The sequence below is a fragment of the Bos indicus genome, chromosome X (assembly GCF_029378745.1).
Source record: "Bos indicus isolate NIAB-ARS_2022 breed Sahiwal x Tharparkar chromosome X, NIAB-ARS_B.indTharparkar_mat_pri_1.0, whole genome shotgun sequence".
Taxonomy (NCBI): domain Eukaryota; kingdom Metazoa; phylum Chordata; class Mammalia; order Artiodactyla; family Bovidae; genus Bos; species Bos indicus.
In genome coordinates, this window is record NC_091789.1 from 65,616,245 (window position 1) to 65,638,379 (window position 22,135).

Genomic DNA, 22,135 nt, shown 5'->3' on the forward strand with positions numbered 1-22,135 from the left:
ATAACAACAAATTCTTATAGAAGTGACAAGATGAAGGAAAAGGACTTTGAGCTTTTGGGGTAAAGAATTAGGAGAAGGTAAATATATCGGGAAACTAAGGGACGTGAGTCTGAGTGATCTCCGGGAGTTGGTGATGGACAGGGAGGCCTGGCGTGCTGTGATTCATGGGGTCGCAAAGAGTCAGACACGACTGAGCAACTAAACTGAACTGAACTAAAGGGACCATAAAAGCTAATCAGTAAAGCTTGTTATATAGGTTCCTCTGATGTTGACTTCAGGCTGTAGGGGTCTATACTTGTCTCTGATGGTTAACTTCTGTCCATCCTATTACAGAGGGAAGGTGGACACCTTTACAACACAGTTCAGTTCAGTTCAGTCGCTCAGTTGTATCCAACTCTTTGTGACCCCATGGACTGCAGCACACCAGGCCTCCCTGTCCATCACCAACTCCCGGAGTTTACTCAAACTCATGTCCATTGAGTCGGTGATGCCATCCAACCATCTCATCCTCTGTTGTCCCCTTCTCTTCCTGCCTTCAATCTTTCCCAGCATCAGGGTCTTTTCAGATGAGTCAGCTCTTTGCATCAGGTGGTCAAAGTATTGGAGTTTCAGCTTCAAAATCAGTCCTTCCAATGATTGATTATTCAGGACTGATTTCATTTAGGATGGACTGGTTGGATATCCTTGCAGTCCAAGGGACTCTCAAGAGTCTTCCCCAACACCACAGTTCAAAAGCATCAATTCATCAGCACTCAGCTTTCTTTATAGTCCAACTCTCACATCCATACATGACTACTGCAAAAACCATAGCCTTGACTGGTTCTCAAAGAGTCGGACACGACTGAGCAACTGAAGTGAACTGACTAGATGGACCTTTGTTGGCAAAGTAATGTCTCTGCTTCTTAATATGCTGTCTAGGTTGGTCATAACTTTCCTTCCAAGGAGTAATTATCTTTTACAACTACTTTTAGGCAAATAAGATAGGGCAGAGTTTTACCTGTATTTTCCTCTTCTCAATTACCTTCAGATCAAAATTATTTTCATGTCAAAGTACCATATTTGCAGTGGCATATGTTGCTATTCTTTAAACCATTTTCTCTACAGTTCTCCATAAATCGATTCTATTATAGCACTTTGATTTGACCAGTGTAAACAAGAAATAATTATTTTTGTGTCCCTAACAGTAAGAAAATTACCACCAATAATATTTGGAAGGAGGAGAAAGAAAGGGAGAGTCAAGTTTTGGCAACTTTTCAAGAACTCATTGGATCCACAAAGCATGTCTCAGCTTTGATAAAAGATACTTAATTTAATAATAAAGGATATATAGAAATTTTGGATGAATGATGAAAAATTAAGGAAATAAATCTAAACACAATAGGTAGTTTAAGGATTCTATAATATGCGGTACTTAGATTAAGAAGAAACATTGCTGGTTTATCAGACTTTAAAATCATGTTGCTGTTATTGCTTTATATTATAAAACAGATATCATTACTGTAGGCTCATCTCTAAAGGATAAGTCACTGTAGTATGCCTTGGCAAGCATCTGTAGACTTAGATTCAACCCACTTCTAGCATTATTAGCCCTGCTATTGGGGAAAGAATCACAATCTATTTGAATCTTTGTTTCCTGTCCATAAAATAAAAAGAATGGATTCCATGGTTTCTTAATTCTAAAAGTGCATAAGAGTTTGATCAGCCTATGAATAAATTCATCTATTGTTGAGATAGAAAAGGTACTATGTTTTATTTATCTTTGTATTCCCCATAGGACCTAGTATGGTATCTAATAATATAATTCTTTTTGTTCAATAAACATATATTGATTATCTTCTAGGTTCCAAGGACAGTACTAAATTCTAGATATTCAGAGATGACTTAGACCTGGTCTCCACTCTTTTTAGACTTTACAGTCCAGAAGAAGAAAACAGTGTACAGGTAATTTAAACATCAAGAATTATGACAAGGGTAGGCAAAGAGCAGTATTTGCATATAATGGACATACCTTACAAGGGTCAGAGAAGGGCTTCCTGGAGGAAATTGCACGTCTTCTGAATCTTGAAGGATAGCTAACCAAATTGATGGAGAGGCAGAGAAAATAGCAAGAGGAGAAACAAAAAAATGTAAAAAGAATATGAATAAATATGGCATACATTCATCACAGTTTTCTTCTGAACTATTAAAAAATAAAATAGCGCCTTGGTTGAATAAGGGGCTTCCCTTGTGGCTCAGCTCGTAAAGAATCTACCTGCAATGGGGTTCGATCCCTGAGTTGGGAAGATCCCCTGGAGAAGGGAAAGGGTACCCACTCCAGTATTCTGGCCTGGAGAACTCCATGCACTGTATAGTCCATGGAGTCGCAAAGAGTCATACATGACTGAGTGACTTTCACTTTCAGTTATATAAAACCAACATGAAACCACCCTTATCATAAGGATAACTAATGCTACTTTATTTTCCATATTTTCTTTAGATTCTCAGAAATAGCTCCATTTTTATTTTACCTGAGCAAGTATATATGATATTCCTTCTAAAACGCATATCAGAAAACCTAGGCTTTATATCTCATGAAAAACTACCACAGATTTTGAAAGGGGAGAAAAAGGATTATTGGGTATTTTATGGAAGGCTTGGCATTGTTTAGCACATCCTTCCTGGTTATCTGACTCTATAGTGTTCTGAGCCTTAACTGGATTAAAAAGAATTCTGGAAATTTTGCCTCAGTCCACTGTTCTGGTTTGTAACTTATCTAAGTGATGTTAGCTCATAAATCTACTCTTTGAAGTAGCAATCATGTAAAGTACCTGGTATGGTCCTTTTCCATGAGGCTCTGAGATTATTCTTCTTTGTTGATGATACAAACTCTAGCCTATAGTAGAACCTTCACGTAAGCTTTAGAATACAACAAGATCATTAAGAGATTTAATGGCTGTGGTTAATTGATTGCTATTGTCCGTTCTACCATAATAGAGGTCCACCTAGTAAAAGCTATGGTTTTTCCAGTAGTCATGTATGGATGTGAGAGTTGGATTATAAAGAAAGCTGAGTGCTGAAGAACTGATGCTTTTGAACTGTGGTGTTGCAGAAGACTTTTGAGTGACCCTTGGACAGCAAGGAGATCAAACCAGTCAATCTTAAAGGAAATCAGCCCTGAATATTCATTGGAAGGACTGAAGCTGAAACTCCTATACTTTGGCCACCTGATGCGAAGAACTGACTCATTTGAAAAGACCCTGATGCTGGGAAAGATTGAAGGCAGAGGAGAAGGGGACGACAGAGTATGAGATGGTTGGGTGGCATCACCAACTCAATGGACATGAGTTTGAGTAAACTCCTGGAGTTGATGAATGACAGGGAGGCCTGGCGTGCTGCAGTCCATGGGGTTACAAAGAGTCAGACATGACTGAGCGACTGAACTGAACTGACTGAAAATTCTGCATATAACCACTTCATAGTATATAACTACTTCATAGGAATTTTGATGAGGGTTATTTCTGAAAGTAAAACAGTATTTTGGAGGGCACATTCATCACAGAGGGCACTGACAAATTGCCAGGGACTTCCCATAGAGCATGCAATTTCTGAAATGTTTATACCAATATTCTACCAAAACAAACTTAGTAAACGCTAAATGTCCTTCTGATCTAACAACTTTTCCCATGCACCTTTACTACAGTAACATATTAAACAAACCTAATTATTTCTAGTATTGTTATCTAGTCTAAGCTCACTCTGCTCACCACGATAGGCCAACAAGTCTGAGAGACGAGGTGTTGAGGCAAGACATGCTAAGTCACTTCAGTTGTGTCTTTGTGACCCTATGGACTGTAGCCCACCTCTGCCAATCAGATTTCCCAGGCAAGAATACTGGCATGGGTTGCCATTTCCTCCTTCAGTGAATCTTCCTGACCCAAGGATCGAACCCGTGTCTCTTAGGTCTCCTGCATTGACAAGTGGGTTCTTTACAACTAGTGTCACCCAGGGAATATAACTTTAAGCAGAGAGCCGACTGGCCTAGAAGGTGGCAGACTAATGTCTGTAAATAACTATCTTGTTGGGGCTTGGATGCCAGGTTCTTTATGGATCAGAGATGGGGGGAGGTTAGCAAACAAAGTAAAATGACCATTTAATTCTTACAAATATCTTCCAAAATGTCAGTTTCACTTACTTACAGTCATTTCACAGGTGTATGAAATGGAATATCTCCTGTCATGACAATAAACAAAGATGCCACAACTATCTGTGATTCTGTCCTCAAAAATGTGATTTTCTGAGCCATGCCAGTAAGCAGCAGATGAGAGGCACCATTTTCCATACAAAGAATTTAAGAATGTCACAATCCTTCAGAGGTAGGCAGGGTCAAGCTATCTCCCTACGAGCCAAACAAAGGCACCCTAGCCCAAGGGTCAGGAAGACAGAGGAGCAAGCAGGGCTCTCTGAGGCAGGCCATTATGTACAGTTATAATAATAAATAAGGGTTTCCCTTGTGGCTTAGCTGGTAAGGAATCCGCCTGCAATGTGGGAGGCCTGGATTCAATGCCTAGGTGGGGAAGATCCCCTGGAGAAGGAAAAGGCTACTGAGTCCAGTATTCTGGCCTAGAGAATTCCATGGACTGTATTCAGTTCAGTTCAGCACAGTCACTCAGTTGTGTCCGACTCTTTGCAACCCCATGAATCGCAGCACGCCAGACCTCCCTGTCCATCACCAACTCCCGGAGTTCACCCAAACTCATGTCCATCGAGTCAGTGATGCCATCCAGCCATCTCATTCTCTGTCGTCCCCTTCTCCTCCTGCCTCCAATCCCTCAGAGCATCAGAGTCTTTTCCAATGAGTCAACTCTTTGCATGAGGTGGCAAAAGTACTGGAGTTTCAGCTTTAGCATCATTCCTTCCAAAGAACACCCAGGACTGATCTCCTTTAGAGTGGACTGGTTGGATCTCCTTGCAGTCCAAGGGACTCTTAAGAGTCTTCTCCAACACCACAGTTCAAAAGCATCAATTCTTTGGTGCTTAGCTTTCTTCACAGTCCAACTTTCACATCCACACATGACCACTGGAAAAACCATAGCCTGGACTAGACAGAGCTTAGCTGGCAAAGTTATGTCTCTGCTTTTGAATATGCTATCTAGGCTGGTCCAGAGAAGGCAATGGCATCCCACTCTAGTACTCTTGCCTGGAAAACCCCATTGATGGAGGAGCCTGGTGGGCTACAGTCCATGGGGTTGCTAAGAGTTGGACACGACTGAGCGACTTCACTTTCACTTTTCACTTTCATGCATTGGAGAAGGAAATGGCAACCCACTCCAGTGTTCTTGCCTGGAGAATCCCAGGGACGGGGAAGCCTGGTGGGCTGATATCTATGGGGTCGCACAGAGTCGGACACAACTGAAGCAACTTAGCAGCAGCAGCAGCAGCAGGTTGGTCAGAACTTTCCTTCCAAGGAGCAAGCGTGTTCTAATTTCATGGCTGCAATCACCATCTGCAGTTATTTTGGAGCCCCAAAAATAAAGTCTGACACTATTTCCACTATTTCCCCATCTAATTCCCATGAAGTGATGGGAACAGATGCCATGATCTTCGTTTTCTGAATGTTGAGCTTTAAGCCAACTTTTTCACTCTCCTCTTTCACTTTCATCAAGAGGCTTTTTAGTTCCTCTTCACTTTCTGCCATAAGGGTGGTGTCATCTGCACATCTGAGGTTATTGATATTTCTCCTGGCAATCTTGATTCCAGCTTGTGCTTCATCCAGCCCAGCATTTCTCATGATGTACTCTGCATATAAGTTAAATAAGAAGGGTGACAATATACAGCTTGACATACTCCTTTTCCTATTTGGAACCAGTCTGTTGTTCCATGTCCAGTTCTAACTGCTGCTTCCTGACCTACATACAGGTTTCTCAGGAGGAGGTCAGGTGGTCTGGTATTCCCATCTCTTTCAGAATTTTCCACAGTTTATTGTGATCCACACAGTCAAAGGCTTTGTCATAGTCAATAAAGCAGAAATAGATGTTTTTCTGGGATTCTCTTGCTTTTTCCATGATCCAGCAGATGTTGGCAATTTGATCTCTGGTTCCTCTGCCTTTTCTAAAACCAGCTTGAACATCAGGAAGTTCACGGTTCATGTATTGCTGAAGCCTGGCTTGGAGAATTTTGAGCATTACTTTACTAGCCTGTGAGTTGAGTGCAATTGTGTGGTAGTTTGAGCATTCTTTCGCATTGCCTTTCTTTGGGATTCGAATGAAAACTGACCTTTTCCAGTCCTGTGGCCACTGCTGAGTTTTCCAAATTTGCTGGCATAGTGAGTGCAGCACTTTCACAGCGTCATCTTTCAGGACTTTAAATAGCTCAACTGGAATTCCATCACCTCCACTAGCTTTGTTTGTAGTGATGCTTTCTAAGGCCCACTTGACTTCACATTCCAGGATGTCTGGCTCTAGGTGAGTGATCACACCATCGTGGTTATCTTGGTCATGAAGATCTTTTTTGTATAGTTCTTCTGTGTATTCTTGCCACCTCTTAATATCTTCTGCTTCTGTTAGGTCCATACTATTTCTGTCCTTTATTGAGCCTATCTTTGCAGGAAATGTTCCCTTGGTATCTCTAAGTTTCTTGAAGAGATCTCTAGTCTTTCCCATTCTGTTGTTTTCCTCTCTTTCTTTGCATTGATTGCTGAGGAAGGCTTTCTTATCTCTTTTTGCTCTTCTTTGGAACTCTGCATTCCGATGCTTATCTATTTCCTTGTCTCCTTTGCTTTTTGCTTCTCTTCTTTTCACACCTATTTGTAAGGCCTCCTCAGACAGCCATTTTGCTTTTTTGCATTTCTTTTCCATGGGGATGGTCTTGATCCCTGTCTCCTGTACAATGTCATGAACCTCCATCCATAGTTCATCAGGCACTCTGTCTATCAGATCTAGTCCCTTAAATCTATTTCTCACTTCCACTGTATTATCATAAGGGATTTGATTTAGGTCATACCTGAATGGTCTAGTGGTTTTCCCTACTTTCTTCAATTTAAGTCTGAATTTGGCAATAAGAGTTCATGATCTGAGCCACAGTCAGCTCCCAGTCTTGTTTTTGCTAACTATATAGAGATTCTCCATCTTTGGCTAAAGAATATAATCAATCTGATTTCGGTGTTGACCATCTGGTGATGTCCATGTGTAGAGTCTTCTCTTGTGTTGTTGGAAGAGGGTGTTTGCTATGACCAGTGCATTCTCTTGGCAAAACTCTATTAGCATTTGCCCTGCTTCATTCCGTATTCCAAGGTCAAATTTTCTTGTTACCCCAGGTGTTTCTTGACTTCCTACTTTTGCATTCCAGTCCCCTGAAATGAAAATGACATCTTTTTTGGGTGTTCTAAAAGGTCTCGTAGGTCTTCATAGAACCATTCAACTTCAGCTTCTTCAGCATTACTGGTCAGGGCATAGACTTATATTACTGTGATATTGAATGGTTTGCCTTGGAAACGAACAGAGATCATTTTGTCGTTTTTGAGATTGCATCCAAGTACTGCATTTCAGACTGTTTTGTTGACCATGATGGCTACTCTATTTCTTCTAAAGGATTCTTGCCCACAGTAGTAGATATAATGGTCATCTGAGTTAAATCCACCCATTCCAGTCCATTTTAGTTCGCTGATTCCTAGAATGTTGACGTTCACTCTTGCCATCTCCTGTTTGAAAACTTCCAATTTGCCTTGATTCATGGAACTAACATTCCAGGTTCCTATGCAATATTGTTCTTTACAGCATTGGACCTTGCTTCTATCACCAGTTGCATCCACAACTGGGTATTGTATTGTCCACTGATCTCCAGTAGCATATTGGGAACCTACTGACCTGGGGAGTACCTCTTTAAGTAGTCTATCATTTTGCCTTTTCATACTGTTCATGGGGTTCTCATCGCAAGAATACTGAAGTGGTTTGCCATTCCCTTCTCCAGTGGACCACATTCTGTCAGACCTCTCCACCATGACCTACCCATCTTGGGTGGCCCCACACAGCATGGCTTAGTTTCATTGAGTTAGACAAGGCTGTGGTCCACATGATTAGATTGACTAATTTTCTGTGATTATGGTTCATGTGTCTGCCCTCTGATGCCTCTCACAACACCTACCATCTTACTTGGGTTTCTCTTACCCTGGACATGGGGTATCTCTTCACAGCTGCTCCAGCAAAGCACAGCCGCTGCTTCTTACTTTGGACAAGGGGTATCTCCTCACAGCCACCCCTCCTGACCTTGAATGTGGAGTAGCTCCTCTCGGCCATCCTGCTGAGTAATATGTCCTGAAATTTTTATTTGTCCTAAATGTGGGAATTGATTTTGAGAAGACAAAATTAAGGGTTGACAGAGAAGATTTGTGCACTTGATTAGACAGGATTATAAGTGATTGAGAAACAATTGTTTCTCACCTATTTAATCAAAATATTGATACAAATAATGCATTTAAAAACTCAGTGTAACACTAGTAGAGCATTCTTTATCATTGCCTTTCTTTGGGAATGGAATGAAAACTGACTTTTTCCAATTCTGTGGCCACTGCTGAGTTTTCCAAATTTGCTGGCATATTGAGTGCAGCACTTTCACAGCATCATCTTTTAGGTTTTGAAATAGCTCAACTGGAATTCCGTTACCTCCACTAGCTTTGTGCACAGTGTTGTTTTCTAAGGCCCACTTAGAACTCTGCATTCAAATGGGTATATCTTTCCTTTTCTCCTTTGCCTTTCGCTTCTCTTCTATTCACAGCTATTTGTAGGGCCTCCTCAGACAGCCATTTTGCCTTTTTGCATTTCTTTCCTTGGGGATGGTCTTGATCCCTCCCTCCTGTACAATGTCATGAACCGCTCTGTACATAGTTCTTCAGGCACTCTATCAGATCTAGTCCCTTAAATCTATTTCTTACTTCCATTGTGTAATCATAAGACATTTGACTTAGGTCATACCTGAATGGTCTAGTGGTTTTCCCTACTTTCTTCAATTTAAGTCTGAATTTGGCTGTAAGGAGTTAATGATCTGAGCCACAGTCAGCTCCCGGTTTTGTTTTTGCTGACTGTATAGTTTCTCCATCTTCGGCTGCAAAGGATATAATCAATCTGACTTTGCTGTTGACAATCTGGTGATGTCCACGTGTAGAGTCTTCTCTTGTGTTGTTGGAAGAGGGTGTTTGCTATGACCAGTGCATTCTCTTAGAAAACCCTGTTAGCCTTTGCCCTGCTTCATTCTGTACTCCAAGGCCAAATTTGCCTGTTACTCCAGGTGTTTCTTGATTTGCTACTTTTGCACTCCAGTCCCCTATATAGAAAAGGGCATCTTTTTGGGGTATTAGTTCTAGAAGGTCTTGTACATCTTCATGGAACCATTCAACTTCAACTTCTTCAGCATTATTGGTCGGGGCACAGACTTGGATTACTGTGATATTGAGTGGTTTTCCTTGGAAACGAACAGAGATCATTCTGTCATTTTTGAGATTGCATCCAAGTACTGCATTTCAGACTCTTTTGTTGACCTATGATGGCTACTCCATTTCTTCTAAGGGATTCTTGCCCCAGATATAATGGTCATCTGAGTGTCATCTGAGGAAAATTCTTAAAGAGATGGGAATACCTGACCACTTGACCTGCCTCTTGAGAAATCCGTATGCAGGTCAGATATCAATAGTTAGCCCTGGACATGGAACAACAGGTTCCAAATAGGGAAAGGAGTACTTCAAGGCTGTATATTGTCACCCTGCTTATTTAACTTATATGCAGAGTACATCATCAGAAACCCTGGGCTGGAGGAAGCACAAGCTGGAATCAAGATTGCTGGGAGAAATATCAATAACCTCAGACATGCAGATGATACAACCCTTATGGGAGAAGGCAAAGAAGAACTAAAAATCCTCTTGATGAAACTGAAAGAGGAGACTAAAAAGTTGGCTTAAAACTCAACATTCAGAAAACTAAGATCATGGCATCTGGTCCCATCACTTCATGGCAAATAGATGGGGAAACAGTGGAAACAGTGACAGACTTTATTTTTTGGGGCTCCAAAATCACTGCAGATGGTGAGTGCAGCCATGAAATTAAAAGACGCTTGCTCCTTGGAAGAAAAGTTATGACCAACCTAGACAGCATATTAAAAACCAGAGACATTACTTTGCCAACAAAGATCCAAATAGTCAAAGCTATGGTTTTTGCAGTAGTCACGTATGGATATGTGAGTTGGACTATAAAAAAAGCTGAGTGCTGAAGAATTGAGGCTTTTGAAGTGTGGTGTTGGAGAAGACGCTTGAGAGTCCCTTGGACTGCAAGGAGATCCAACCAGTCCATCCTAAAGGAAATCAGTCCTGAACATTCATTGGAAGGAGTGATGCTGAAGCTGAAACTCCAATACTTTGGCCACCTGATGCGAAGAACTGATTCCTTTGAAAAGACCCTGATGCTGGGAAAGACTGAAAGCAGGAAGAGAAGGGGCAACAGAGTATCAGATGGCTGGATGGCATCAGCGACTCAATGGACATAAGTTTGAGTAAACTCTGGGATTTGGTGATTTGGTGAACAGGGAGGCCTGGAGTGCTGCAGTCCATGGGGTCGCAAAGATTTGGACACAAATGAGAGACTAAACTGAACTGAACGCTATTAGAAGTGGAGAGTTATGTTCTGTAGTTATTTCCCCCTTAAATAATCAAGGGGCCTTCCCTGGTGGTCAGACGGTAAAGCATCTGTCTGCAATGCAGGAGACCCGGGTTCAATCCCTGGGTTAGGAAGGTCCGCGAGAGAAGGAAATGGCAGCCCACTCCATTATTCTTGCCTGGAAAATCCCATGGACGGCGGAGCCTGGTAGGCTACCGTCCGTGGGGTCACAGAGTCGGACACGACTGAGCGACTTCACTTTCTTTCACTTAAATAATCAAGGATTCAAGAAAGGCAACTTAAGTGAAAGAAAATTATTCTTGTAAAACAGAATTTCTGCTATTTAGGCAGATTGTTGTTGTTGTTTATTGGCGAAGTCATGTCCAGCTTTTTGCCACCCCGTGGACTGCAGCACACAGGGCTTCCCTGTCCTTCACTATGTCCAGGAGTTTGCTCAAACTCATGTCCATTGAGTCGGTGATGCCATCCAACCATCTCATCCTCTGTCGTCCCCTTCTCCTCTGCCCTCAATCTTTCCCAGCATCAGCGTCTTTTTCAATGGGTCAGTTCTTAAAAATCACATCAGGTGGCCAAAGTATTGAAGCTGAAGACTTCGGCTCCAGCATCAGTCCTTCTAATGAATATTCAGGACCGATTTCCTTTAGGAATCACCAGTTTGATTTCCTTGCAGTCCAAAGGACTCTCAAGAGTCTTCTCCAGCACCATGATTTAAAAGCCTCAATTCTTCAGCACTCAGCTTTCTTTATGGTCCAACTCTCACATCCGTACATGACCACTGAAAAAACCATAGCTTTAACTAAAGGAACGTTTGTTGGCAAAGTAATGTCTCTTCTTTTTAATACACTGCCTAGGTTTCTCATAGGTTTTCTTCCAAGGAGCAATCATCTTTTAATTTCATGGCTGCAGTCACTGTCCGCAGTGATTTTGGAGCCCAAGAAAATATCTGCCACTGTTTCCATTTTTTCCCTGTTTTCCATGAAGTGATTGGACTGGCAAGGTAAAGAACAATCATTCCTATGGTAGGTGGAAGCATTATTTACTAAATAAAGGAAGCAACACCATCGAAACTAATGCAGTACTCTAAACATTTTAACATTTTGTAGATTCTTTTCAGATTCAGGTATTATAAACAAACCTAAATAAAATTCATTTTCTAAGTTCTGTCTTTTTTACATCTCATATTCCTTTACAGGATCTGTGAGGTCAAAACAATTTTCATAATAATATTAAGATGTGTGTTTTTTTTGACTCTCATCCTCTCAAAGTGGTGAAATTTGGTATCAAGAAAGGGGTAGCAGCATACCGGTCCTTTCATGAATATATAGTGGAGTTTTACAGAGGCTGTGTGATGTGTGATAATGCAATGGATTAAATGTCAAAGCAGATACAAGGACCCAGATTCCTTTCTTTTGTAAGCCCAGATAGTAAACAGATTTGCAAAAATGCGAAACATGCTCTTCTCATTAAAATGTTTGTTTTGAAAAATAGTTATTGTTCATAAAAATAGGTCATTTATGTCAACATCCAAGATGCTCATCATTGCTACTTTTCAATGAGTCAATAAATATTTTAAAATGTTCTCATTTTTTAGTCTCTAATATGGTAAATATCAATAGTTATAACTAACATTATAATCTACATAAATCCAAGCTCTTTGAGGTTCTCAATAATTTTTAAGCATATAAAGAATTATGGAAATAAAAAATTTGCTTTAGGGAAAAAAAAACTATTCTTTTTCCTTGAAAAACAAAAGCACAGATACTGTCATAATTCTCTGCACTGCTACTCCTTGAAAAGCCTTAACCACCCATATTAACTATAATTTTTAACTAAATTGACTAATTTCTAATTTAAAGATAAAAGTGCAGGGTGGATATAATCGAAAACTGTCTGACATATAAGCATGCTAATAGGCTAGCAGAATTTAAGAATACACATGACAACATCTTCTACAAGCCACACAAATCCTATTGCTGCTGCTGCTGCTGCTAAGTCGCTTTAGTTGTGTCCAACTCGGTGCGACCCCATAGATGGCAGCCCACCAGGCTCCCCCGTCCCTGGGATTCTCCAGGCAAGAACACTGGAGTGGGTTGCCATTTCCTTCTCCAATGCATGAAAGTGAAAAGTGAAAGGGAAGTCGCTCAGTCGTGTCCGACTCTAAGCGACCCCATGGACTGCAGACTACCAGGCTCCTCCGTCCATGGGATTTTCCAAGCAAGAGTACTGGAGTGGGGTGGCAAAAAATAACAAATTCATTACACAACTCCAAGACATAGCTTCTCTATAGCATTTCAAATAAGAAGCAAAAATATATAAAGTTAGAATTATGTTTAGTTTAAACCAGTATTTCAGTATTCTATTTAACTTAAAAAAGTATCTAGTTGTGCCACAATCATCCACTAATTATTAACTCAATTTAATGTCAGTACACAATTTTTTAAAAAGTGCTTAAAGATCTTGGAAATTGTCTTCAAACTGGCATACCAGGACGTGCAGTTACTATTGAAATAAAGTTTGCCAGAATATTAACTTAATGCAGTTGAAAAGAAATTTACATTATTCATAATCATAAATCTTTTAGAAGTCATATTAATTTATTAATTTTAGAAGTAATATTAATTTTAGAAGTAATATTAATTTTAGAAGTAATATTAATTTATTTGATCAGTAAGCCAGCATAAAAAAAACACACCCAAGCAAATAAAATGCATAGTTAACACTTACAAGACAGCGAAAAGACATAATTGCCAAAATTTTACATTCATTATGTAATCTTGGGTTCTTAAAACGTTTCTGGATCAATTTCTGTAAGAAGATTTTTAATTAAAGTCTAGCCCATTTAAAGTATTAATGTAACCAAGCAAAGGCTCATATACTTGTGCCACAGTAAGCCAAATTCTTGACAGCAGGAGTTTTCAGCAATGAAAGGATTTATTTGCAGGGCATTCAGGAGGGTGGGGCTTCCCTGGGGGTTCAAGCAGTAAAGAATCTGCCTGCAATTCGGGAGACCTGGGTTTGATCCCTGGGTAGGGGAGATCCCCCAGAGGAGGACATGGCAACCCATTCCAGTGTTCTTGCCTGGAGAATCCCCATGGGCAGAGGAGCCTGGCCTGCCACAATCCATAGGGTCGCAAATAGTCAGACTCGACTGAGCCACTAAGTACTGCACAGTAAGGAAGTGGGATACAAATCTCAGGTCCACTCCTTCTTGGTCTTTGAGTTTTGGGGATGTTTTAAAGGGGAAGAACAAAGTTGCTACTGCTGCTGCTGCTAAGTCGCGTCAGTCATGTCCGACTCTGTGCGACCCCATAGATGGCAGCCCAGCAGGCTTCCCCGTCCCTGGGATTCTCCAGGCAAGAACACTGGAGTGGATTGCCATTTCCTTCTCCAATGCATGAAAGTCAAAAGTGAAAGGGAAGTCGCTCAGTCGTGTCCGACTCTAGCGACCCCATGGACTACAGCCTACCAGGCTCCTCTGTCCATGGGATTTTCCAGGCAAAAGTACTGGAGTGGGGTGCCATTGCCTTCTCCGAAGAACAAAGTTACATTTCTGATATTTCTTAATCATGATTTCAGGAGTCAAAATGTCTCTGGTTTAGAACTCTCTGGACCGTTGCTCTGGGGTCTGTGAGCTCATTTTGCCCTGGAGAAATAACCTGAGATTTTTACCAGAATGATAATATCTGCAACAACAGCAATTTTAGTGGACTGACTCTGGTTGATTAGTGCTCAGTTAGCACAGGATTGAGGTCAGAGGGGACAAGAAAGGGATTGGGACCAGAAGAGACAGCAAGGGGAAAAAGTTTCAGATAAATTAGTCATTAACTCAGTATGGAAGCTCAGTTTTGGCTAGGCTCTGTTTCATTAGATATTCGATTTTCTTATTTTCTAGAAATTTAAGAATATTCAACTTCTACATGTGCTTATTTCTCTCCATGAGCTCATCAGAACAGTGCCCCTTTAATTTATATCTTCCAGATATAGGAAAAATATCACAGGCACAAGGCGAGATCTTTCTGAATTACAGAATATTTTGGAATATTTTGTCTTTATATTCCAATAAATATTCATACTTTATTCCTTTATTGGGCAGAAAATATGCTTATGCTTATATTTTATTATTTAACCATTATCTTTATTTACTGTTATGACGAAACTGTATGTACCTATGCTAAGTCACTTCAGTCGTGCTGGACTGTAGTCCACCAGGCTCCTCTGTCCATGGGATTCTCGAGGCAAGAATACTGGAGTGGGTTGCCATTTCCTCCTCCAGGTGAAACTAGTATTATTAATTCACGAAATTTGGTATCAAGAAAGGGGTAGCAGCATCAGTTCAGTTCAGTCGCTCAATATCACCCCTCAAAAAGATGTTTATTCAAGTCTCAAGATATAAAGTCTTGTTAGAAATACACTTAAAAGTGAATGTGAAAGTGAAGTCTTTCAGTCGTGTCCTACTCTTTGTGACCCCATGGACTCCAGACTACCACGCTCCTCCATCCATGGGATTTTCCAGGCAAGAGTACTGGAGTGGGTTGCCATTTCATAGGTAATTTTAGCCCATGTTTAAGGTCTAATTTACCTCCAATCCCCTCTGGTATTTAAAAGAATTTCTTCTCATAGCATCTCTTCTGTATATAACCAGGCAATGTAAAGCATACATATCAGCTAAACTGAAATTTTAGGTAGGACATACAGAAAACATTACAATGAAATAAAGCAGGCAATGATCCTAGTCATGATCATAGGACAAAGAAGCGTCTTGAAAAATCACCTCTCTACCTGACTGCCTAAGTGTAACACATTTGCTGTATTCACTCATGCTAACATATAATTTTATATTTGCTTAGAATTTAAATTTATGGTAATTTTACGTTTTAAATTGTTAAATGGATGGGTTCCAAGACAGAGACATAGGCTCCAGGCCTTAACGCCTCTATTTTACACACAGTGCTTGCTAATTGAGATTACTGTCTCTGTAGCTGCCTAGAGACTCTGTAGGGCTCCGGCTACTTGAGAACCACAGATGGAAGTGCCCACGCTAAAGAGCGATTTTTAAAAGGGGCTTTTTTTTTTTTTTAACTTTACATAATTGTATTAGTTTTGCCAAATATCAAAATGAATCCGCCACAGGTATACATGTGTTCCCCATCCCGAACCTTCCTCCCTCCTCCCTCCCCATACCATCCCTAAGGGGCTTTTTTTTTTTTTATTCCAGATGCCCTGAACAGACTTTGAAGTAAAACCATCTCTCAAATGTCTCTTGACAAAACAAGGTAGTCAATAAAGAATCCCAAAACTTCTGTATCATTCAAAGATCTGTGGTACCGAACCAGGCTGCAAACATAAGGGTGTGAGACTTCATGATTATTATTTTAAATCCCACTTTTGAAAAAAAAAAAGAATTGTCAATTGCCCACCTCCTTACTATGAAGGTCCCGTGAACTCCTACACGCAAAAGGCTTACAAAAGTGGCCAGCACTTAGACCAGGAGCGGTCCTTGCTCTCCTCCCATCCCCGGAGACACAGACCAGGCGCCCACTGCCCCCTGGTGGCCATGGCCTACTTCCGGCTCCTGCACACAACGCGGCCGCCTGCGTGGCCTCCGATACGTCACATCCGGCCCTTGCGATTCGGGGTTGCGGAACCCGCGCGATGAAGTGCGTTTTTGTTACTGTAGGGACCACCAGCTTTGACGACCTCATTGCGTGTGTATCGGCGCACGACAGTCTGCAAGTGAGTGGGGGAGGCGGGCGGGCGGCGGCTGGGCTCGCCGCTCTGCGCTCGCCAGTCGCTGCCGCCAGCCTGACCGCTAACCTTGGTAACCTTGCCTGACCGCGGCGCTCGCGAAGAACCCCCAGCAGCTCGACCTCAGGTGCCGCCGCCCCTCGGCCGGCTCCTCCCCGCGCCTGACTGGGCCCTCCTTCCGCTCCCCCGCTCCTCAGAATCCTCCGCCTCCTCTGCCTGTTCCCCGCCGCCTTCCTGGGCCGCTCCTCCCCATCCTCCAGCTCCTCCTTTCCCCCCGGCTTTTCCCCTCCGATTCTCCGCCTCCGCCTCTCCATCCTCCGGCTTCGCCCCTCCTTCCAGCGGCTCCGCCTCCCCGAGCCAGGCTCCGGCCCGCCTCCTGGTCCCGGGCCCGCCTCGCAGGCCGCTCCTCAGACCCGCTCACCGTGGGCCCGACTCGGCCCCAGCCGAACGGCCCTGCTGGCGCGCCGCCCCCGCCTGCCCCAGCCTTGCCCCGCTGCCCTCGGTCCGAGGCCACTGCGCCTTCGCTCCGCCTCAGGCGCCCTCCTGTCCGGCGTCCCCGCGCGTCCTCTCCTCAGGGCTCGTGTTCCCGCAGCCCCAGTTCTGGGCCCCGACAACGGTGTGCCTCACTCTTCCTCCCTAGTTTGCAGCGTCTCTTTAAGAGTGTTTGCCTTGCTTCCTCTATCTTGCAGGGCCGTTTCTTGCCCGACGTGGTGAGATGGGGCGTTTAGATCGCTTAGGGTTAGTGAGGCTCCACGTTGGGGCCCAGGACGGGAAAAAGGAGCCTTTTGAAAAACTAGTTCGACTAGTTGGCATCCCGTGCTTTGATTGGGGGATTTGTTGCCGTCATTGCTGTTTTCCAGTGGCCTGTTTAAAAGGCCTGCTTTTTCTTTTTTTTTCCATTTCAGATAATCCAGAGCCTCGGGTACAACCGACTTGTCCTACAAATAGGTAGAGGAAAGGTGGTACCTGAACCATTCAGTACTGAGTCATTCACTCTGGATGTTTACAGGTATAAGGATTCACTGAAGGAAGACCTTCAGAAAGCAGATCTTGTTATTAGTCACGCAGGTAAAGTGCCTTAGAATCGCCCGGTTTGGTTTTTGATCGACCATAAATAAGAACAGAATCTCGAACCTTTCTGATGTAAAATAAAATCACTAGATTAACTCACCAGCAGCCCTTTTGAATATAATACTGATTTCAATATAACAGTCGAGACCAAGAACATTATTGGAGAGGATTTATAATTTCTGGGTGATAAGAAAATGGGAAATCAGTCACTTGAAGCCCAGCTTTACAGTTAGGAACCCTAAACACAGAGGGGCAAAATATATATCCAATGACATGTGTTAAGAGTTGTCAGTTGAAATTAATATCTGGGCTTAGATCTGCAGGAATGTTCAGCAATTGGTCATTGAGATGCTGCTGGCTTTGGAAGATTTTTTATACTTCTATTAAAAGGTTAAGTAACTTGTCCAGTCAGTAAGTGGTAGGCAGATAACAGGCTGGTGCTGGCATCATCTACTCCAAAAGAATTTGTTCACTTAACAGTCTCCTCGCTCCCATTTGAGCTATCTAAATGAGTTTAGATTTAAAAGTTGAATTGACCCAAATATCATATATGTGCATGTTTGTGGAGATTTGTTTTATTTTAACAGGCAGACTCATAAGGAGTGTCAAAGCGACTGAACAACAACAACAGCTTCGTGTACAGTATGTTGAACCTGAATCTTATTTGTATTCAGGGCCCATGCCCAGGGCATATTACTGGAGGGCAAGTTGCAAAGCACTGAATCATAGGTCTTAAATTTGTTGGCAGTGATAAATAATGTATTTTTCTTTTTTAAAAAATATAAATTTATTTATTTTAATTGGAAGTTAATTACTTTACAATATTGTATTGGTTTTGCCATACATCAACATGAATCTGCCACAGGTTTGTAACACTTACTAGAGAGCAAGACATAACTATTTTTTGTCATTTTGAATCTATGATTAAAAGGCTTGTAGCGTTGCCTTGAGTTCAAGCTGTAAAGCCTGGTGAAGCACCTTAACTTTTTTTAAAACTATATTGACAAATTTGGTATATTTTTGTAGGTGCAGGAAGCTGTTTGGAGACTTTGGAGAAAAGAAAGCCACTTATAGTGGTTATAAATGAAAGGTTGATGAACAATCATCAACTGGAATTGGCAAAGCAGCTACACAAAGACGGGCATCTCTTCTACTGTACCTGCAGGTATACTAGAAACTGATTATTTGACCTCTTGTCTTAATTCCTTCCTAGCTATTCTTACCTGCCTACCTAACCAACCTGTGTCTTTGACTTCTTACTTTCTCCCACTTAGCAAACATTTTGAGTTTCTCACCAGTAAAACCTGCTCCTTTGTCTTCTACTTTGACTGTGATCTCTGTGTTGTATTTCTTTCAGTGTCTATGCTTATTTCATTGCATGTGAATATCTGAATGTGTGTGCACATGTGTCTGTGTTCGTCTGGGTGTTCAGGTCTCTGAGGATATAAACTTTTGAGTTCATTATTTTTCATTATGCAAGGAAGGCATTTGCATATTTTCAATTAAGGTTTTGACTTCAGTAAATCCACTGGAATCCCTGAATTAAATTTACTCGTTTATTCAGTCATTCAACTATACCTAATGCAAAGCAGGCATTGTTTTGATGTTGTGGAAACTGAAAGTCACTGAGTCATGTCCCATTGTTTGCAACCCCAGGGACTGTACAGTCCACAGAATTCTCCAGGCCAGAATACTGGAGTGGGTAGACTTTCACTTCTCCAGGGGATCTTCCCAACCCAGGGATCGAACCCAGGTCTTCCGCATTGCAGGCAGATTCTTTACAGCTGAGCCACAAGGGAAGCCCAAAAATACTGGAGTGGGTAGCCTAGCCTATCCCTTGTCCAGTGGATCTTCCTGACCCAGGAATCAAACTGGGGTCTCCTGCATTGTAGTCAGATTCCTTACCAACTGAGCTATCAGGGAAGCCCTTGGTGCTGTGGATATAGTGCTGAACATGACATAATGTCCCTGCTCTCTTGGTACCTGTGTTCCAGTGGTGGGAGATAGACATTAAACAGTTCATAAATAAGCAATCCAGAGAATTTCACATGGTGAAATGTGTTTTGGAGAAAATAGGGCAGGGTGATGTGATAGCTGGGGTGAAGACTAATTAGAATGGTTAGGGAAGGCATGACTGGGTGTGCATTTGAGCTGAAACCTAAATGTCTAGAAAGAGCCAGTCATGTGAAGCTCTAGAGTCAAAAGCAACAGTGGAAACTGCAAAGGCCCTAAGTTGGGAATGAGCTTGGAGTTTGGTGTGTTTGAGGAATAGAGGGTTAGTGTGGCAGAAGTATAGTAAGCAAGGGTGGCTGTAATATGAAGATGAAGCTGGGTGGGGAGAGCTCACATAAAAATTCTGGTTTTATTCTATGTCTAATAAGAAATATTTTAAAAGAGTATTTTAAGCAGAGGAATTGCTTTTTGGTAAGGAGTATTATTTTCTAGAAGTATATTAGAATTCAGCAAGAACTGATCAACATCACAATAGAAGGATGAAGAAAATTCCTGGTTTGTTTTCTATTAATTCTTCTTCCAACACTAGAAGCTTGCCAAAGTGTCAGGTCAGTAATTCCCAATTACTTGATTTTAAATACAGTCCTAATTTGATGTTTTAAAAGGAAAAAAACCTCATGGAAGTATTACAGAATAAATATTTTTTATGTTATTAAAAGTTGAAATTTAAAATAAACTTTAGAAGAAACTGGCTAGAACATAAGCTTTTCTTTTAATTTTATGTTTTTTGTCTCTTAGGCACTCAACAAGTACTTGTTCATTCATTATTTATTGAGCACATATTATGTGCCAGGCATTATTCTAGACACTTGGCATATGTCAGTGAATACAAAAACAAAGATTTTTATTTTCATTGAGAGGAGACAGATTCATTGAATGTTGCAGGAGCAATGGTTGGTGTTCTAATCCCTGTAATGATGGAGGAGAGGGAATGTCAGGGTGGCTTTGTAATATATAAGCCATTCTTACAATATTGTGAGTGTGGGGAGAAGCCAGATAATAAACATTACTTGGACTGCAGATAATTGGCATATCTGTCCTTAGGTAGTCGAGATTGTTACAGGTTAATACCATTTTTGAAGTAGAATAAATAATCATCTTCCTTAGTTTATGCAAGTTAATTTTTCCAGATACCTTTGGTGAGTATTTTCATTTTAAATATTAAATTAGCTTTGATTTTTATGTTAGTACATTAAAAAGGGGGAAACACTGATTTCATAAACACTCAAACTCTCAGGCTGAAAGGGCAGTTGTACAAGTCTCCAGTTTATTAATCTTTTTTCAGTTCTAGAATTCTTTTTTACTTGTATTAATTTCAAGAAAGTCACATTCATGAGTGCCATGAGAAGAATCAACAATTGGTTGTATTTTCATTTTAGGTGTATCATTTGTTTGCCACAAATCTAGGCTGGATGATTGTATGTCTGTTCTAACTTAAGTGGCTGCTATAATATTAAATTTCTTGAAGTAATAGTTTTATGTTGTGATTGAAACCTTATTTCCAACATGCATGGCGATTGTATGTTGCTTAATTATATATGGATTTATAATAGTAAATTACTAGCAAAAAAAGTTATTTTACAATCTTCATGCATGGTCTAGTAAGTCTCCCCAGCTTATTGTGCTTGTCTTGTAACTGTCACTTTTGGTTTCATTTATTCTGTTTTCATAAATTAATTTACTTCAAGTTATATCTGCATAGTCCTGAGAAGTGTTCCAAAGCCATATGACCACATTTTTCATGAAATAACATTTCTGAACTATTTCAGTTGACATAAAAGATTAAGTGACTGTTGCATTGCTATTGACATAAGCTCTTTGTGTTGTTTTATTATTAGTGTACATACCTGTAATATTAAAATACATTAAAATTCACATAGTTTGAGAAGCATCACATTATTCTTGGAAGTTAGATTCAGTCATCAAGTGGGCAGAATTGAATTATGAAATTTTCTCCCATGTTACCTAATATTTTTCTTCTTTTGTTTTAGCATGCTTCCTGGGCTGTTACAGTCAATGGACTTATCAACACTGAACTGTTTTCCTCCTGGCCAGCCAGAAAAATTTTCTGCATTTTTGGATAAAGTTGTTGGATTACAAAAATAAACACTAAACTCTCAACACTTTAAAAACACCCCTCAAATTCAACCCGTGGAATGTGGTTAAATCAAGTTTAATATAGAGTATATGTTTATAGAATAATATAAATTAATAAGTCTCCTACATCTATAGAATGTATAGAAAATTTTATTTGTGAATGTTAGCATTTGGGTCCAAATTCTAATTGCAGTTTCACAAGTTTATTAGACTTTTTCCTAATCTTCGTATTTTAGTAAAAGAAATATATAGTGAACATTCACACAGTTTATCCTTGAATCCCAAATGGGCTTGGAATCATGAAAAAAATAATTAAATATGAAAGCTTTGACAAAAACCTCATATGTAGTTACGTTATGTTCCTTAGAGTAAACAATGAAACAGTAACAGACTTGTAAAAAAACATTTGAGTCAGAATCTTTAGCTTCATACTCCAACCAAATTAAAACAAAACAAAAATGATGGGTTGTGTTCTGTGAAATAAATTATTTATATAAGCTCAGTAATTACCTTAAAAAGATTAACTTTCGAGTCAGTTGATCTACTATACTTCAAGAAACTGTTATCCTGAA

General features: G+C 40.7%; 2 protein-coding genes across 10 annotated transcripts in view; one reads left to right on the forward strand and one right to left on the reverse strand.

The window, feature by feature from the left end:
• DCX (doublecortin) overlaps positions 1 to 16,244 on the reverse strand; it is a 399,925-nt gene extending 383,681 nt beyond the window's left edge. For all 3 annotated transcript variants that reach the window (XM_070783724.1, XM_070783725.1, XM_070783722.1), the window contains exons 1-2: positions 16,055 to 16,244; positions 2,009 to 2,072 (exon numbers count right to left, since the gene is read on the reverse strand). The gene's annotated coding sequence lies outside the window, so the exon portion shown is untranslated. The remainder of the gene's footprint in view (positions 1 to 2,008; positions 2,073 to 16,054) is intronic.
• LOC109555229 (UDP-N-acetylglucosamine transferase subunit ALG13) lies at positions 16,234 to 21,905 on the forward strand. 7 transcript variants are annotated; one of them, XM_070783729.1, is made up of 5 exons: positions 16,234 to 16,370; positions 17,288 to 17,304; positions 17,392 to 17,450; positions 18,480 to 18,618; positions 21,458 to 21,905. In XM_070783729.1, the coding sequence occupies exons 1-5, from the start codon at positions 16,290 to 16,292 to the stop codon at positions 21,570 to 21,572; spliced, it is 411 nt and encodes a 136-aa protein (XP_070639830.1). In that variant the 5' UTR covers positions 16,234 to 16,289; the 3' UTR covers positions 21,573 to 21,905. The 7 variants fall into 7 exon arrangements, 4 of the variants coding, with proteins under 4 accessions (XP_070639830.1, XP_019811476.1, XP_070639832.1 ...); XR_011565175.1 differs by adding an exon at positions 18,041 to 18,095 and having other exon boundaries at positions 16,250 to 16,370; positions 17,288 to 17,450; XR_011565174.1 differs by adding an exon at positions 19,899 to 20,014 and having other exon boundaries at positions 16,250 to 16,370; positions 17,288 to 17,450.
• Positions 21,906 to 22,135: the final 230 nt, after the last annotated feature.